The sequence below is a fragment of the Vipera ursinii genome, assembly GCF_947247035.1.
Source record: "Vipera ursinii genome assembly, chromosome: 3".
NCBI classification, from domain to species: Eukaryota; Metazoa; Chordata; class Lepidosauria; order Squamata; family Viperidae; genus Vipera; species Vipera ursinii.
This window is the reverse complement of record NC_139516.1, coordinates 173,859,926-173,879,813: the sequence shown is the minus strand read 5'-3', so window position 1 is coordinate 173,879,813 and position 19,888 is coordinate 173,859,926. Positions and strand designations below refer to the sequence as shown.

Here is a 19,888-nt window from a genome sequence, read left to right as displayed (position 1 = left end):
AACCGACCCCCGCTCCCCCCCACGTGATCAATACCGGACCTGGCCTGAACAACGGTTGGTGGACTCTCCCCCATTTCCAACCAACCACGAAAAATTCCCACCCACCCCCTAACCCCACAAAAAATTTGACTAAAAAAATAACCAGGGGCCTCTTATTAAATTTGTACTGGAGGCCCCTGTCCCTGCCCAGCCATCTCTCAGGGTCCCAACAATTGGGCCCTTCATCAAGATGAGAAGTGTAGAGAAAGGCGGGTCACACCCAGGAAGGGGGGGCACCCCTGAGGGCGAACAAGTCCGTGCTAGTGTAGCAAAGGCGAGTCATAATTGTCCAAGCAAGTCCAGCAAAAGGCAGTCCCATAATTAATCAGGAGGGTCTAAGACAGAGGGTAAGTGGGTGTCCAGACCACCAACCCAGCTCCACTGCCACTCAAGCTGGGTGAGCCTCCAGAACAGGCCAACCACCATCCTCTCATGACGGTCGCAGCTCTGATCCAGGGAGTGGCCTGGAGCACACGCCCAGGGTAGGGCATACCCCATAGATCTCTCACCTCTAGGGGGACAGAAGATGTAAGTCTAAGCCACTCTCTCACCGTGGCTTTATACCCGGGTCCTTCTGAATCCTTTGGGGGCACAGCAGACAAAAGAGTTAAGTAGCTATTCGACCAAGGCAAAAAGCCTGATGAATCATAAAGTAGCAAAATATCCCGGCTGCTAATATTCTTCTCCGTGGGAGGAGAGGGTCAGGCTATAAGTGGGCAAACAGGGGAGGAAACCAAGATCCCCGCCGATCTTCCGCTAGCAACATTATTATTATTATTATTATTATTATTATTATTATTATTATTATTATTATTATTATTATTATTATTAATTTTATTTGTATACCGCCCTTCACCCGAAGGACTCAGGATGGTGAACAGGGCAATACATATTAAAAAACAAGATACAAAAATTAAAAACGATTAAACAAAATGCCCACGAATAAGTTAAAACACATTAAAAAGTAGGTTAAAACAGATTAGAAAAACCCAACCCCATCCCATCAGGCCAGGCCAGCTTGTTCGAAAAGGTAGGTTCTGAGATCGCGCTGGAAGGAGTGGAGGTCAGGCGCCATCCGGAGCTTGACCGGAAGATGGTTCCATAAATCCGGCGTGCCCACAGAGAATGCCCTCCCCCTGGGGGCCACCAGTCGACATTCTTTGACCGGTGGCACCCTGAGGAGGCCCTCTCTGTGGGAGCGTACTGGGCGGAGGGAAGTTTACGCCGGCCGCAGGTGCTCCCCAAGGTATTCCGGACCCATGCCATGTAGGGCTTTGTAGGTCATTAACAACACCTTGAATCTCACCCGGAAGACAACTGGAAGCCAATGCAGCTCACGGAGCAGAGGTGTAACATGGGAGTGTCGGGAAACTCCCAACATCATAGATACATCCTTGATAAAATTACGGTATGTTAACTTTCCATGTATAAAACAAAATAAAACTCTTGAATCAACCTGTAGTAATATACTTGATTATTATCTAATTTATATTGAACTAGGTTTTATTGTTCTAAACTTTATGCAACCAGAAATTCAACAGTCCCAGAATCTATCCACTGTAACTTTCAAGATATGCTTGCTTAATTTATGAGTGAATACATACTGAAAATATGGTGAATCTGTTCTTTTATGTTCTAGTATTTACCTATCTATTTTTAAAAGAACAGATTCAGGAAAAGTAGATAAAGTATTCTTTTATGGTTAACATAGATTTTATTATTAAGAAATAATTTATTCATTTATTAATGGTTGTTTCATTGCAAAATGTCTTTTAAAAATCCTTGGGAATTTGAGGTACTCATATGCAACATGAATATTATGTTATAATGACTATATTGGGAATAATTTATTTATTGGTAGATGGAATATTTTTGTACAAAATATTTTTAATAGGAATTGTAAAACAAGAAGAAATTGAATAGAAGGATTAACATTAAAATAAATGCTGTTTATATAAGTAGGAAAATGAAGTGGGACAAATGTTTTACAAGATTTAAATAGTCATACATAATTAGCCTAGATAGAAGAACTAAGATAAGGTTTGCTGATTTTCTAGAATCCTTTCATATATAGGTAATCCTCAAGTTACGAATGTAATAGAGCCTGCCAATTACATTTGTAATCCAAGCATTCGTTTGATTGGATCATGTTAAATGAATGTGATCACTCCCTGCTTTCCCCAACGTATTCACTAATTGAATGTGCATGTCATTAAATGCACATATCTCCGGATGGGGAAGACCATGCAGGGCCTGGTGCTGGAGCAGGCCTCCCAAGGCCTACCCCAGTCCACTGAGATACCTCATGCTCCCCTGGGGTCACCACAATTGCTTCCCCCCACATCCTGTCCGTCCCGGTCTCCACAGACTGGGCCTGCTTTGCTAGCATCCCGGATTCCACTTACTCCTACCCACCCCATTTCCCATGGCTTATTTAGTTTTTGAAGATCTACAGAGCTCCAGAGAAGAGGCTGACCCACTGGCAGAGAAGCCAAAGTGTTTTATTCAGTTGATGGTAAATCTGTGAAATCTAAGGGAAACATTTCCCCCGATTTTGAATAAAAGACTGGCTGGAAGGTCATGTGGCCAGCAGGCCTCTGTTAGTAGAACAGGCCTGAGTAAGGCTGCAGTAGCCTCCTGCTTCCAGAACAGCTTCAGGGATTGGGGCAGCAGCAACAGCCAATCAACAAAGAGCTTGCTTCGTTTGTCTCATCAGGCTGAACTGCATTCAACTCCTTGTTGATTGGCTGCTGCTGCTGCTGCCCCAATCCCTGAAGCTGCTCATTCAAACTAGCCAGTCAGTAGCAAGTAGGAGGCTGCTCGGTGCCAGCCAGATTGAGCCCAAACTAAGCCTACAGGCCTTCATGGCAGAGGAGCCAGTCTTTCATTCAGATGGGGCAAAGCTGTTTTTCTTATATGACACGTTCTTACAACTTCACTGACTTCTGAATAAGACTTCAGCTTCTCTGCCACACGGGTCAGCCCTTCTGAAAGTTAACGACAGTAAAGCCATATGGGAAATAGGATGGGGAGGAGTAAGTGGAATCCAGGATGCTAGCAAAGAAGGCCCAGCCTTTGGAGACCCAGTGGTACAGGATGTGGGAAAGGAAATAGGCAGGGGGCATGTTGTAGCATCTCTGAGGTCACTCGTAAGGCTGAATGACCATTGTGGTGCTGCCACATGCATAACTTCGGGCCTGGGTTGTAAATACTTTTGGGGGGGCGTTTCTTGTAATTTTGAACAGTTGCTAATTGAACTCTTGAACTCAAGGAATACCTGTATTCACTTACCTCTTGTTCAGTTTACAAAGGATTACTACTAAGTGCTTGAAGACCACTTAGAAACTTTAGCTGGTCCATAATGCAGTGACGAACAGATAGCTCAGTGTGGTGAAATGTAGTCCCAAGTTGCAGGAGGGAAAGAGCAAAGGGACAAAGTAGTTTGCCCAGATTAATGTTTGGTATGAAGAAAAAGGGCAAAGGCAGTTCACAATATATATCCAACAGTTATGCAGATAAGTGCTTAATCTGGGGAAGATTTCTGTCTATAAGCAAACAACAAAAGAAACTACTCTGAAATAACTCCTCATGTTGTCCTTAGTTCTTTGAGCATGACACTCAGTATGCCCCTGTAACACTTCTGCTATGCAAGCTTCAACATGATGGTTGCCACTTAATGGCATAGGCCAGGGGTCTTCAAACTTGGCCCTTTTATGACTTGTGGACTTCAACTCCCAGAATTCCTTAGCCAGGCACTCTGGCTGAGGAATTCTGGGATTTGAAGTCCACAAGTCATAAAAGGGCCAAGTTTGAAGACCCCTGGCATAGGCTCTTTGAGAAACCATCTTTCTCCCATCTGCCTACTTTACAAGATCTAACAGGTTAGATATTCTTTGTGTCCCAACATTAGTTATATCATCTAATGCAGGGGTGTCAAACTCAATTTCATTGAGGGCCGCATCAGCATTGCGGTTGCCCTCAGGGGGCCAGGTGGGTGTGGCCAGGGTGGGCGTGGCCTACTGGGTGGGCTTGACTAGAGTGTATATGGGCTACTGAGTGGGCGTGGCCAGCTCTACATCATTCGCATCAAGGGTGCCTATGGGGGCCTGGGCAGGAGTGGGACAGATCTGAGGGTCTCTGGCAGAAGGAGGGTCTCTGGGCCAGGGCCAAGGCAGTGGGGGCCGTTCCATCACTGTTTCCAGGATGGCTTCACGGGCCACATGAAACCACTTCACGGGCCGGATCTGGCCCCCGGGCCTTGTGTTTGACATGTCTGATCTAATGGTATCTAACAAATTAACTCTTGACAAATCACCCCCCTCCAAAAAAAACTATTTCTAGTTTCCAGGTATTTTATTTGTGCAAAGTTATGCACAATCTGTATTTCACCATACAAACAATGCCTGATTATTACTGATCTCACCTACTTTTCTAAGATATTATACAATGATACCTTCTCAATACTCCATTATATGGTTCATTAACTTAATGCCTTTATAATTTCCAAATTCCTTCAGTTCTACTTTGTTTTTAAAAACTAGTACTAGAGCACTAACTGCTTGACACACCTTCAAGCCTTACACAATATGAATTACATTCTTAATAATTTTATAATGCAAGTATACAATTTCATATAATTTGGCAATATCATGATATATATATATATATATATATATGAAGTCATTTTTATTAACTGAGGAATGTCATTGAACTCTGTTGTGTTAGTCTTTTCTTTTTTAAAAAAATATATTTTTTATTATTAAAATTTTTATTATAAGCACCATTAACATGTGTATGATACATGTGTTTCAATATAATACATTGCAACACTCAAGAGAAAAAGGATGAATCAGACTAAACATACAGACACATACATCTATATTCTTTCTAGCATTTTCCCATAAGTGTAGAATCCTCTTTTTCCCCCATTGATTGTCACAGGAATTGACCAACTGGTTCAATACCTGAGTCTGAATTTGTGATCTGACAAAATCATTGAAGATGGATTTCATGTCTAAGGTGGGGCTACAACTCACAGCTTCCTGATTTCCGCTCTTGTGCCTTAACCATTAGGCCAAATTGGTTTTCTAACAACCTGACTATACAGGAAAGGCTATATGTTTTAGTCAGGCAGTGTATTACTTGTACACATGTACTTTCTGAGATAAATTCAGACATTTACCATAATCTAAGGGCTTTGAGGGAACGTGGTGGCTCAGTGGGTTAGAACGCTGAGCTTGTCGATCAGAAGGTCGGCAGTTTGGCAGGTTGAATCCCGAGTGCTGCGTAACAGAGTGAGCGCCTGTTACTCGTCCCAGCTTCTGCCAACCTAGCAGTTCGAAAGCACATAAAAATGCAAGTAGAAAAATAGGGACCACTACGGTGGGAAGGTAATAACGTTCCGTGTGCCTTTGGCGTCTAGTCATGCCAGCCACATGACCACAGAGACGTCCTCAGACGAGCGCTGGCTCTTCGGCTTTGAAACGGAGATGAGCACCGGCCCCTAGAGTTGGAAACGACTAGCACGCAAGTGTAGGGAAACCTTTACCTTTACCCAAGGGCCTTTGAGCATTTATAGACACAACTGAATTAGTCAGCAAATGGGGCTGATCTTTTTCCCTAAAACAAATGATGGAAATATGTTTGTGTAAATAACATTCTATGACTACTTCTGACAGAATACAAAAATGTGGCCATGGAATGGGAAATAGATGAGATGAATGAACCATTAAGAGTCATGCTGGAAGTTGAGAAAATATTACTTGGGCCTGTAGCAGAGAGAAACCGACAGAATTTCAAGATTCTGTTTTATGCACTACAACAATAAATATGATTCCCCAAATCCCTGCTGCTTTTGTTTCCTAATCTCTTCTTCCTCAAAAGACTGATACTACTAGGACCGTTTTAGAGATAAGCATGGCTTTTTTTCTCATAGAACGCTCAGTACGGAGTTCCGGTACCTTTTTTGGATGTAACCTTGTAGGGTAGGCAAGGCGGGTTGTATGATATGTGTGAGTTCCAGCTCCTTTTTCTTTTACAAAAAAAAGCACTGGGGATAAGGTAGTCCCAGCTCCACTTCCCGAAATCAGTTGGCTTGCTACAGACTGCTATTCTGAAAATAAAACTTGGCTCAAGTGAAGTAGGACAAGGTTTACTAAATAATCAACTTTCATTTCAGTTCATTTTTCCTCAGCAGAGCTCCACTTTCAGAATAACAGCCGGCAGGAGGTGCTGTGTTGCCAATCTCTCTGCAAACATCTGTGCTACACAGATGGATTTTAAAGTGTTATTTTCCTCTTTCAGCCAAATAGTTTAATATAGAACAACAGTTTTAGTAAGGGGAACAGAAAGGTAGTCACTTCTTTTGTCATCATCCAAAGAACCAACTCCTCAAATCAACACCTAGAAAGACCAGTGTTTAGATGTATATTTAAATATTCATGCTTCAAAAATTAATGTTGTTCTGAGGCAAAGAGATTGATTGGTATTTTCTCTACAATTAAATTGCTTTGTTAAAATGTGTTATATTATTATTATTATTATTATTATTATTATTATTATTATTATTATTATTATTATTATTATCCTGCATCTTAAAAATATTTTGGTCAGTCAGTTTGGTGAACCTAACTAACACTCCTGCCTGCTCTTTTCCCTGTGAGTTGGACTGAGATGGTAAACCCTAAAGTCATTGGCTTTCAAACTTAAGGGAGACTTAGAAGTCATGCTCTCCAGGCTTCTAGGTCAGCACCTTCATCGGTACTCCAAACTGGCTCCAAAGATGAATATAAAGTAGTTGAACTTCTTATAATACCCCAATATTTACTAACATTGATTAATCATTGTGACTTTTATTTTCCCTTACTTTTTACCCAGATATAAGGTTATACATTATTGCTGTAAAGTGGAAATCAAAATATCCATGCCAATGCATATTAGCTTACCGTGATTGAGCCAGTATCCTTAAAAACAACATAGCTCAACAATCAATAATAGTCCAGTGATTAATATTATCGAGGGTATATCCTGCAGTGTGGTAAACTAGCCAACTCTTGAAGTATAACTTATACTACAATATAGCCATTAATAAACTCTATATTAAAGTTTGTGTAGGCACCTTAATGATAATATTTGTGCAAAGCACAATTGCTACTCAGTAGGTACATGACAAAATAACCCACAATATTCACCAAATTTAACATATGAAGTTAAAGCACTTACTAAAACATACGGTGGGAGGAATAGAAGATTTCATAAAATTCCTGTGATTTGATTACAGCAGCTTATAGCATTGTAGATTTATGCTGCAGTTGCTGTTATGCTGGATGAAATCATGCACATTAATATTTTAAAAGTACATAATATCATTGTGTTGATATAAAATGAAACCTCTAGTTATTTTTTTCATATGCCTCTGAAGTGACTTAAAAATATTATTTGCCACTTGCCAAACTTGCCAAAATTATACTAGATAATGAACCCTTTGGGTATGCCTCACTAGTAATTTATAGCATTGTATGGTATCATCCAATCATCCTGGTGGTGATATAAAGTTTATCTTCATTGCTGATATATTGACATAGTAATGCTTGGATGATGACAAAGGATGCCCTAAATCACCACTGAAGAATGATATTTGCTGGCTGAATTGCAGTCACTATCTTTGCTTTTTCATTTTGGTCTTCTCCCAATATGTATTGTCTGCGTCAGTCAGCTAAGGTACTGTTTCAGTGATCAGAAACTATTTTCACCAGGAAGTTAGAATATCATCAGTTTGAACGATACTTTGTTCAGTAATGCACAGCAAATGTGATCTTACAAAGAATTATTGTAAAACAGAGGTAGGATAAATGGTTGGACAGCATGCATCATTTGATCATTTATCAAGAGAGATAAAGAGTAATATTATATAAAGCTCTTCCCTGCAGAGAGGGAAACTTTTTGAATTCCCTCCTTCCTTCTTTGTTACTAGAAATGCTGATAAGGCAATATTTAAGCTACTAAGCAATTCTTAGACATCCTTGCACCCTTGAAGCTATAGTAATTGCAATTCATGTTTTGAGAGAATTGAAGGAGGAAATTAGGATGCATAGAGGGGTGGAAAGGAAGAGGAACATGGAACTGAAAAAGATAAAAAGATAAAAATGCCATCAGGAAGGAAGGAAGGTTTTTTGATGCACCAGCAGAAATAGCCAGGAGGAGACAAATCAGAGCTCAGAAAAACTTAGATGGTAGGTGGAAAAGGACTCAGGTCAGGCCAGTTGTCTGTCTTAATGTAGACTAATACTGAAACTAGAATGCTCACAAATTACAGGTAGAAGCTTACATGCTTCCATCAGTAGGATTGTTTTATTACAGATATTAGAAAAGCATATGTAAAACTGGCAGGTTCCCTCTCTTTAATCTTATGTCCTGTCTTCCCATCCATTCATCATAATGAGCTAAGGATAATTTATTTCTGGGCAGAGGAGTGGTTGATGCCTGTGCATTTTGTAAAGGACCAACTAAATTCAGGCCCTCTGCTTTTAACCTTCCAAATCTGGGCACCAGGAATATCACTCAAACTACAATGTAAACCTACTAGATTGCAATAAAACTTGAAATTAACCAAACAAGAATGTTTTTCTTTTTCTTAGAAAAGAGTTTGCTTTCTTAAAGCCAAATTAAAACGTGGGAAGAAATGAATGTTTGCTAATTATTTATTTCCCAGCTAAATAGCAACACCAACAGACCTTGAATTATCTGAAAATGATAAGCAGGTTAACATTTAGATAGATCTCACAGGAAGAACCACCAAAACATACAACAGTGTAGTCTAGATCAAGAAGCTGTAAGTAAAAAAACTTATTGGAATAAGGCAATGGCAAACTACTTTTGTGCTGTGACCAGTACAGAACTACTAACAAACTCACCAGGACTTTCCCTTAATTGACTTCTGCTAAAAAATGCTCTGTACATTATTCAACTTAATTGAATAGAGAAGGAAGGAAGGAAGGAAGGAAGGAAGGAAGGAAGGAAGGAAGGAAGGAAGGAAGGAAGGAAGGATATTCAAATCTAAGAAGCTACAGTATATACATAGAAACAGGAATTACAAGAAATGAATTGTGGAAACAGCTGTAAAAGCTCCTCTATAGATAAAGCTCAGCTCCTGTAACTGAACTATATTCAGCTCATCATACTGTGATAAAGGTAAAGGTTTCCCCTGTCCAGTTGTTTCTGACTCTAGTGGTTGGTGCTCATTTCCATTTCTTAGCCAAGGGAACCAGCATTGCTGAAGACATCTCCATGGTTATGTGGCTAACATGACTATACACTGAGGCACATGGAATGCTGTTATCTTTCCACCAAAGTGGTATCTATTTTTCTACTTGCATTTGCATGCTTTCAAATTGCTAGGTTTGCAGTAGCTGGGATAAATAACAGGAGCTCATCCTGTCACGAAGGGCTTAATTCTAAAACCTGGTCTGTCAGCATCTTTAACCACTGAGCTATCATGCCTCCCACCACCACTAGGTTACATACATGGAATTGTTTTTACGGTTAATTTAGAAATTACTATTGGTGCAAAATGTAGCAGTTAGATATCTTCCATAACAAATTATTCTTATTATAAAAATTATGCTGCTTCCAATTAATTTACAAACATATAAAGGTTTTTTTTTAGCAAAGGTTCCAAAGGAAGCCATTATTTTATTAAGATTTTGGGTGCATAGTCAGAGTGAATATGCCATTTGTAAATATAAAAAGTGTTACAAAATTTGACATTAATGACTGACTTCTAAACTCCAAGTGATATTAGGGGTTTAGTTGTACTAGACATTCTAGTACTTCAGAAATATCCAGAGGTCTGATTCAGAGGAAGTTCTTTGGATCCCATTATCGTTAGGAATGAGTTGATAAACTAAGATAGAACTTCTAAAGTTAAGCCTCCCTTTAGAATTTCCCAGAGATGATTAGCTAGGTGTTTCATTCTATTTTTAATAAGAGATGAAACCATTTTTAAAAGAAGATTTTCAGGCATTTGATGGGTTTCTTTTAATTTTGCTGTATTTTATAATATTATTTTATTCAAAATTTTATTGAATTGTTTATCTTGAAAATAATTCTATTTTATTATTATTTTATTTTTGCATGGAATCATTTTAAGAATATATATTGGAGAATGGGAAATAGATAATCAAATTCCAAGTCACTTTAATAAGCATCCAGTTTTGATTGCCACAATATAAAAAAGATGTTGAGACTCTAGAAAGTGCAGAGAAGAGCAACAAAGATGATTAGGCAACTGAAGACTAAAACATATGAAGAACAGCTGTAGAAATTGGGTACGTCTAGTTTAATGAAAAGAGGTGCTAGGGGTGACATGATAGCAGTGTTCCGACACCTAATGGGCTGAGAAGAGGGGTCAACCTCCTGGCAGAACAACTAATTAATGGAACAACTTGCCTCCAGAAGTTATTAACTCGTTATTCTAGTATCATTTATACTCATAATCTTCATATGCATATATATTGACCACAGCCATATTATTTATGGCAAAAATGTTCATCCTTATATTCTTTCTAAAACACATACACAGAAACTAGAATGATGTTAGAAAGTACTGCTCCACAATACAAATCTTTCAACTCGGGCTGAAGCAAACATTTTTTGTCTAATTATAATTCATGCCATAAGACAGGTGGTCTTTTTAAATATACTTTTCTTCCCACATCAGAAGTTGGTTTATAAATGTAATTGTGAATAATAATAATAAATCATGTAATATGTATGTGTGTGTACTGTATATTTCAAGCATTACAGTAACATTAATCCATTAATGTATAATTAGCATGCTTTAATTGAAATAATAATGACAATAAATTATTATCATTATTTACAGGTATTATTCATTAGCAATAAACCTGTAAATAGAAGTAGAATGTCTATGGATGAAGAAATCAAAGATAGTACCAATTGTAAATGGTGCCTTGGGTGCAGTCCCAAAATATCTGAAGCACTACCTGGACACCATAATTGGTCTCCAATTGTGGCAAAATCAATTTTGTCATATTGGAAAACTCAATTTCCAATCAATTGTAAAAGGCAGCTTTACTTGAATAGCTTACATCTTGCAATGATACTTTTAACACCATCAGATAATATCTGCTTATCCCAGGTCCCGGTTATGGACTGCAAAGGTGAATAAAAATGTTAAATCCAGTCTAAACTTCTATCTGGTTGTGCAATCAAACATAGCAATGTATTTAAATGTTTTCAGCAACAGTATTTTTATTAAGGAAAAAGTGACTGTAGCTGATTCAAGAAAGAATAATCAAATGACTTAACAAATATGTGGGAAGTTTCTAAAGTTCTCCCAAAATGTAATATTCAATGGGAAAAAAGAGGCAAAAAGAAATATGTGATGTAGCCTTATTTCCCCTTTCATTCTTTTTACCCTATGTTCTCAGTTGTAGGAGTTGCAAGGTGGCTTTTGTAGTGATGACTAGATTATTGCAATGGACAACTGAAGCAGTTATTCTTTTGGTGATTTTCCCGTGTAAGGTGTTTCCTGCTTTCCCTTGACAACTTACCAATTGTAACAGAATATGTATATAAGCCTTGTGGAAAATTTATCTTAAAGAGCTCTTAAAGAGCACCTAACCCAATCCCAATTCCAGGATAGATAGATAGATAGATAGATAGATAGATAGATAGATAGATAGATAGATAGATAGATAGATAGATAGATAGATAGATGGATGGATGGATGGATGGATGGATGGATGGATGGATGGATGGATGGATAGACAGATAGATAGATAGATAGATAGATAGATAGATAGATAGATAGATAGACAGACAGACAGACAGATGTCACCATCAAGAATTAAACATTTGTAATACAATAATAAATTATATCGTATAACACTGTAAACCTATTTGGAAATAAATCTTTAAGTTGAATGTTACTGAAATTATATTTGCAAAAGAAATCTCAGCAACAGATTAAATTTTCCATATAATTTTTCCAGTATAAATTGGCTTAATAAAAATACTTGAGTATAACAATGAATATATGCTTGTTGAAACTTATTCATAGGAATTTTGTTTCATCACACAACAGTTATGAAGCTTACTGTTTTTACCAACACAATCATTTATAACCATCTGTGTGGGCGGGAAAGGCTTTTAAAAATGCAATCAACAGAATTCCTGTACATACAAAATTCTTCTCATTTTCCTCACATTAAATATTCACTGAGTGCCTGTTAATATTTCTGGTTTAAGACTAAGAAATAATGAAACCCATACTTATAATAAAAGTAAATAGTGCTGGCAGGCCTCAAAAATTGACCTGGACAATGTACTTCTTACCTTAATATACAACCAATAAAAAATGTCTTCTCATTTTTTATATAGCATGGATATTTTATCTTACTTTCAGGGCTTCCTTTTTCACACAATTTTCTCTGGAAGCCCCGGTTTTATATTATAACATACACTTATCAATCGTACTTGGTATATCATTGACCTGTTTAATGCATTCAAACCTTATATGACTCCCTAGTTCCCACCCCAACCCAAGGTCAGGACATAACAACAGCCTGGATAATGGTCATGTTTCCTTCGTGTAAGTGAATACAAGGGTGTGACCAACTTAATAAAAATATATTTTACTAAGATAGGTTGGAATAGAACAAATAAAGGTAGGCATATTTTTAGAATATTTTGAATTATATTCAGCATGTAATAATACATTTTAGCTGTTATGGTCATTCAAAAATATTATTTTAAATACACCAGAACGAAAGTTTAATGAAAATATATATATGGTAACTATATCAATAACATGAAAGCAACATTTTGTTATCTTTAAGGTAGTTCTTTATCTTGGCTTATGAATAGTATAAAATCAAATTATCAGTATATTAAGATGCAAAAACCCTCTTCTATTCCTTATTAAAATATACAGGAATGAAGATGTTAAACATCATTAACAATTGTTCATAAATATGTTTTCTAATCTTATCAAATAAGCATAAAAATAATATTTATAGAATGTGCTATGTGAATTACATTAACATTAGGCATATAAAATTGCTGAATACAAAATATACTTTGTGATTTGCCTTAGGTCATAATGCTCTAAACACACCCACACTCACACCTACTACTGTTTCTATATAAATAATAACAATAACTAATAACTAATAAACCATGCACGTGCAGGGATTTCAGGATGCAATATTAACTCAGGTTTTGGAGGTTTTATAATGCTTCAAATTTTAGTTCTTCCTTATTCTAAGTATTTTGCATACAGAAAGTATTTTTTACAGAAAGCAAGAATTCAAAGTCATCTGCCTTGAATCTGTTTCTTTAACTATTTCCAATGTTACTTTTAACCATGCATAAATGTTCAGAAATAACAACTGTATCTTAAAACTCTGCTTCAGAGAAACACTTCATTATGGGCTGGTATCTAGTAAAGATATTGGACTTTTCTATGTGTTCTTCCTAAAACAAGCACCAAGTTTTCATTTTCTCTTAAGAATGGAGTGACATCTATGCTTCCTTAAGCTAAGGTAAGACTGAAACCAACCAATCTTAGAAGGCAAGGAGGGATGCATTGCACACAATACAATTCTCCATTGTGTGTGTGTCAGCTGTAAGTGGTTCCATTGATAGTGCAATCTATCTGATTGCACATATAACCATTCACAAGGAATAGCTTACCTTGGCAGGTCAGTTCATTCAAACACCTCAATTAAAAATTACAGGCTGATACGCACAGTTACAACTTATACACTATTGCATGAGCTCCTAAAGGTATGGTTAGATTTGCTGTGCCACCTGTCCCCCCCCTCCACCCTCCCATCTCTCAAGTCATCAATTATTTTAGGCCTTGATCCTGTAAGTGGCTAGAAGATAACAACTTCTGAGTCACCCGAGACACTTCCCACCCATCAGAAGCCCCAAATGTCCACTCAAGTTTATTCTTGGAAGCCTAGCTTCCAAGATAGTTTGAGGCACTCGCGGTCTTACCTCCAAATTTGCCCAAGCTGCAGGATGTGGATAAGAGACTGCATCAGCCAGATGCAGAAGGCGCAGGAGGCAGATCTTGTCTTGGGGGTTCGGATGCCGCTGCAGCCAACACCTCCACCTCCCCCACTGGTAGTGCTGGTCGCGTTGGTGCTGCTGCTGTTACTGCTATTAGTTGCGTTGCCCTTGCTGGCATTGGATGCTTGCCTTTGTGGTGTGGCCGGCCGGGCCCCGGCGTCCATATCCCCCGCGGCCGAGCCGCTGCTCACCAGCAGTTTGCTTTCGCCGTGTCCGGCAGAGGAGGAGGAGGCTGGAGCCACCGAGGGGCCGTCCTCGGAGCTGAAGTCGTGGACAAACCAGCGGAAGCTGAAGACCTGTACCGAGAGGGAACCGAGCAGCACGAAGAAAAGTGTCAGCCCAAACCACCAGCGCTGGCCTCGAAGGTAGTAGTCGACCGCCAGCCAGAGGTCCGTGCCCACGTCCGCCAAGTACACGGCCACGGCGGCCAGAATCCAGAGTCCGTCCCATAGCGAATAGCGCCGCTGCTCCCTGCCTAGGCGCAAGCAAAGCGACGACGAACCTCCGCCCGAGCCCCGCGAGCCACCAGCCGCCCTGCCTCCGCTGCTACAGCAGCAGCAGCAGCGGCACCCGCCGTTTCCACCGCCGTCCCTTCGACTCCCGCCGCCGGAGTTGCAGCAGCCGCCGCCGCCAGGTGACTCGTCGTCCTCGGCGCTGACGGGGCCCTCCGCGCCGGAGGAAAAGCCCGAGGCCAGCGCCTGCACCGAACCGGAATGCTCCGAATTCTGCAGTGGCGTGAACGCCACCTCGCTGCCCTTCTTCATCTTCAGCCGCCCCCCGTCCGACTTCGCGGCCATGATGCGGATGGAAAGCGGCGGCGGCGGCAGCGGCGGCGGCGGCAGCGAAAGGACCCAGTCCGGTAACACCCTTTAGCCCGCCCCCTCCCTCTCTCCCCTCCGTCCGCGGACAATTCGCTCTCCCCGTTAGGTTTCCCAAGGAGCTGACGGGGCTGGGCCGCTGGGTCCTGCAGGCGCTGCTGGAGCGCCGCCTGCCTGCAGGGAGCCCCGCTCACCCACCCAGCCCCGGACAGAAGCGCCTTGCGGAGCAGTCCTTACACCGGCACATCTTTTCCTCCGCCTGGCCCGCCCCTCCGCTTCGCCTCTGCTGCTGCCGCCGCCACCCAGCTGACTGACGCCAGGAAAGAGGATGACCTCATCCCTCTCCCCCATATACACAGACACGCGCGCGCACACATACACACGGAAGAGCCGTGGGGCCCAGAAAGGGGTGTGTGTGTGTTTGTGTGTGAGTGAGAGAGAGAGAGAGAGGGAGAAATCGAGAAGCAAGGGTGCTTCGGAGGCGGGTGCGGTGAAATCACACAAGCAGCAGAGAGAGGGGGTCTGAGGGGGCATAGAGGACCTGCCGTTCGGTTATTAGATTGCGGAGAGGGAGCGTGGGGTGGGTGGGGGAGGGAGCAAGGTCTGCCTTGGCAGGAAGGGAGAAAGTCCCTGATTTTGCTCACTCGCGGGTAGAGAAAAGGATCCACTCGCGGTCAGGAAATGGCTGGTTTTTCAACAGATCTTCCAAGAAGGATTGATTGAGAGACTGACTGGGGAAAAAAATAAAAAAGGAAAAAAAAAAAGACGAGGAGGATGAGCAGGGATTTCTAAGCGAAGGAGGCCAAAGGTACCTAGAGGCACCTTCGCACCAGAAAGGCGCAAGCGCTTCCACTCCTGCCCGGAGAAGCGACTTTTCGTAGGCTTCCCGCTGCCGCTCCCCTTTTCTCTGCGCTCTTCCACTCGGAAATCGACCGCAGAGGAGCGGTGCTGCTCGGGGGGGCGTGTACTGAGGCCCCGTGGAGAGCTCGTGGGGGCGCGGGGGGGGGGAGATGGGTGGGAAAGCTCAGACGAGGCTGGGCAGCTCGTGAGGTGAACTGGCAACGCAGGGGCTCTCTGGAAGTTGGCGCTCCCCAGCGGGCGCCAAGGGACGCAAAGGATGAGGATTCCAGGGAACAGGTGCAGAGAAGAGGGATAATAAACGAGGCCTCTGGAGCGGGAATTGCAGGTGGCTTCCCGCCTTTGCCGCGCGCGAGGGACAAGAGAGGGCAGACGTTTCACTTATTAGTACGGCCCGCTTTGTCAGGCGGGGCGGGAGGAGAGTGGTTAGCAGCAGGCGGCGTAAGGAAGGGGGCGAGGGAACAGAGAGGCATTTCAAGTGGGGTGGGTGACACGACACGTTGGAGAGACACTCCCGTATTCACTTTAGGTGCCACGAGGCAGGGGGAGGAGAAGAGGCCGTGGCTGAGAAGCCTTTTTTTTAATGCTCTGCATCTTCTCTGCATTGGTGGGGACCAGGTGGGTAAATGTCAACGCTGGCGGGCGTTGGCACTGGATTCAAGGTGGTTAGTGTGGTTTCAGAAGGTTAGTGTCACGGAGTTGGGTGGTACTTTATGGCTTAGCTGGTAGTGGCTTTGACGCACTAGATGCCCTTGGGTGCCTGCCACAAAGCCATGTGGAATCTCCCTTGATTGGGAATGGGACATTAGAATCAATGGAGTTCACTATGATCAACCAGATTTACCGTACAGCTGAAAGAAAGTAAGGCCGTGGAAGATTAGCCCCCATCAGATGCATTGCATTTGACAGTTATGTAAGGCACAGTTGGACCTAGAAGCTTATTTTTGATTGACACTTGTCTTGAGTTCAAGAGATGAGTCGGGTGAAAGAAAAGTGGAACTTCTTCCCCACATTGGTGCTGGGATTTCATGGGGCATAGAGAAGCAGGAAATCTTCCTCAGTCTTAGGAAAAGCATATGGGGCATATCATGACAGCTGACTTAACATGGTGTGCTCCAGGCTGTGAGATTGCCAGCAAAATTTGCTCTCTCTATAGCTGTTCTCTTCTTCTGTAGCAAGGCTAGTCAGGGGTACTGTCCTAACAGTTTACTGGAAAGCAAGTTGATATGGTAGAATTACTGGAAGGAGGAGGAAGAGGATGAGGAGAAATCTGTCAATTGCTTCCTATAACATTTTCTGAATAGAAGGCAAGTCTTTATGTACTGCATTTTCTTGTGGACTTGGATGCAGGATCAAGATTATTAGAGGAATGGGTAGATCTGGACCTTTCTTGGCCACTTACAGAGATCAGATCTACTTGGTGTAGTGGTTGTATTGTCCAAAATCACTAGATAAAGTGCTTCAAGATCCTAATGTTTGGTGCTTTCTAGGGTGCAGTTTTGTACTGCACCATTTCTGGGGTCCTGTTAATCCAGCAGCATAAAACAAAATGGCCAAGGAGGGAAGTTGGAAGGTGACTAGAGTCAGGAGGAGGCATGCTTTCAGAAGTAAAAAAAAAATTGCCAACAGGACCTTGGTAAATCTCAGCTTCTATGACATCACCCCCATGTCTGATACTGAAGCATCATGCAATATATAAATAGCAAGGCATATTCCAGATGAAGATAAGAAACATTACCTCCATATTAGATATGGGGGAAAAAACAAAATTAGATGGCCTTGGCTATGGATGAGAGGAAATCTATGTCATGTGAACATGTTCTTAAAGCACAGTTAGTAACAATGTTCAAGCTAAAATTAGGGGAATGTGTAGAAGACATAATCACTTGTGGAAATATGGATTGACATAAATTTTAAATCCAAAGTTTAGTTTCCCAAAACAGTTCAAAAGTTTTCAGAATGGGGTAGTTAAACTTTGCATATTTTATCACAACTATGCAGGAGCTGTATGAAGCAATAAATGTGTCAAGCACAATGTTATTCTGGTGGTAGTTGAATGTCATGGAAATTGACTGATAATTGTGCAACAGGATATATGTTTAATCTCCTCTCCCTAAAGTTGCTTAAGATGGATCTCTATAGCCTTTTTCAAAAATTTGGAGGCTATACTACACCAACAGTATTTTGCTGTGGACACACTCTTGTTCTAAGGTCCTCTTTGCCTATTCTTTTGTGCATGTATAAGTATGCAGAGATAAATGAACATACGTACCTATAATTTAGTATTTTATTTCCTTTAAAATCTTCTTTCTATAATTTGATCTTGCCACAACATGGTAGATCTCCACATAAAACACTGAGGATGCTGTCTAAGGCTGCTGATTTTAGGTCTCACAAAAAGGAGAAAAAATCAAAAGGTCCTTAATGATTTTGTTGGCTTGTTGTTCTTTTAAGTGTAAGGAGAATGGAATTTTTTGGGGGGATGGTATGCTTCTAATACTAACTTGAATGATTTTGAATATCAAATATATGCTATAGTGCAATTTATGACTGACTGAACTTCTGCAAAATGCCTTCCCACAAGTGATGCAAGAATAATAAACTACTGTGAACAGTTTTACTATATTAGAATTACTATTACTATAATTATACTTCTCATTCTCAATCCATAACATAGATACTGTTTCTCTGTTTAGCTTATAAATCATGTTTTTCTTAGTTAAATAGAAACATTAATTTTCTAAAATAATGATAAAAAATTTAAGAGAGGACCTACCGGATTTCCTTAATTCAGTAAATAATGTAGAAAGAAAGAAATTTTGTCAGTAATATATTTTCTTCCCACTTCAATCATACCATGGTATTTCTACAGTCAATGATTCTTGTAGTAAAAAATTAGGCATGTTTTGTATTGAATCTACTCTTATTTATGTTCTTTAAATTGAAAAAAGACCAAAACTTTTTTAAAAGATCAAAAACATAATAGTTAGAATTATGAATTATTATACAATAATATTCAAAATTACTGTTTCCAGAGAATCATTTCTATTCACATAAAATAATGACTCCATGTCATTTAAACTTTCACATAATGATTACTGAGAACAAACAAAATCTTTTTATTAAATGAAGAATTGCAAATACAGTTCCAGTTATTGTATGGTTGCTAAATTTCTCAATTAAGCTAATTAAAAGATATAGTTGTGTAGAAGATATTCTTATTTAACGTAATACAAACATAATTAGCATGCTCAATCCATAACATAGATACTGTTTCTCTGTTTAGCTTATAAATCATGTTTTTCTTAGTTAAATAGAAACATTAATTTTCTAAAATAATGATAAAAAATTTAAGAGAGGACCTACCGGATTTCCTTAATTCAGTAAATAATGTAGAAAGAAAGAAATTTTGTCAGTAATATATTTTCTTCCCACTTCAATCATACCATGGTATTTCTACAGTCAATGATTCTTGTAGTAAAAAATTAGGCATGTTTTGTATTGAATCTACTCTTATTTATGTTCTTTAAATTGAAAAAAGACCAAAACTTTTTTAAAAGATCAAAAACATAATAGTTAGAATTATGAATTATTATACAATAATATTCAAAATTACTGTTTCCAGAGAATCATTTCTATTCACATAAAATAATGACTCCATGTCATTTAAACTTTCACATAATGATTACTGAGAACAAACAAAATCTTTTTATTAAATGAAGAATTGCAAATACAGTTCCAGTTATTGTATGGTTGCTAAATTTCTCAATTAAGCTAATTAAAAGATATAGTTGTGTAGAAGATATTCTTATTTAACGTAATACAAACATAATTAGCATGCTTAGAAACTGTTTTAACACAGTCCTTTATATGCTTCTAACAACTTCAAAGTCCATGTGAGACTTTGAGAAAAATATTTAATCTATGTTTTGACAGTGGGCAGAGAACAGAGGAAAATGTAAGAGCCTTGGTGGAGCAATGGGCTAATGCCTCCTTAAGTAACACCAGCTGCCTGCAATTAGTGCAGGTTCGCATCCCACCAGGCTCAAGGTTGACTCAGCCTCCCATCCTTC

At 40.0% G+C, this 19,888-nt stretch overlaps 1 protein-coding gene across 1 annotated transcript in view; it reads right to left on the bottom strand.

The window, feature by feature from the left end:
* The window catches only part of XKR4 (XK related 4), a gene marked incomplete at its 5' end in the record, with an annotated part of 116,077 nt that extends 101,141 nt beyond the window's left edge, over positions 1 to 14,936 (bottom strand). The window contains one exon of the mRNA XM_083359993.1: positions 14,065 to 14,936. Within this exon, the coding sequence (XP_083216119.1) occupies positions 14,065 to 14,936 (872 nt within the window). The remainder of the gene's footprint in view (positions 1 to 14,064) is intronic.
* Positions 14,937 to 19,888: the final 4,952 nt, after the last annotated feature.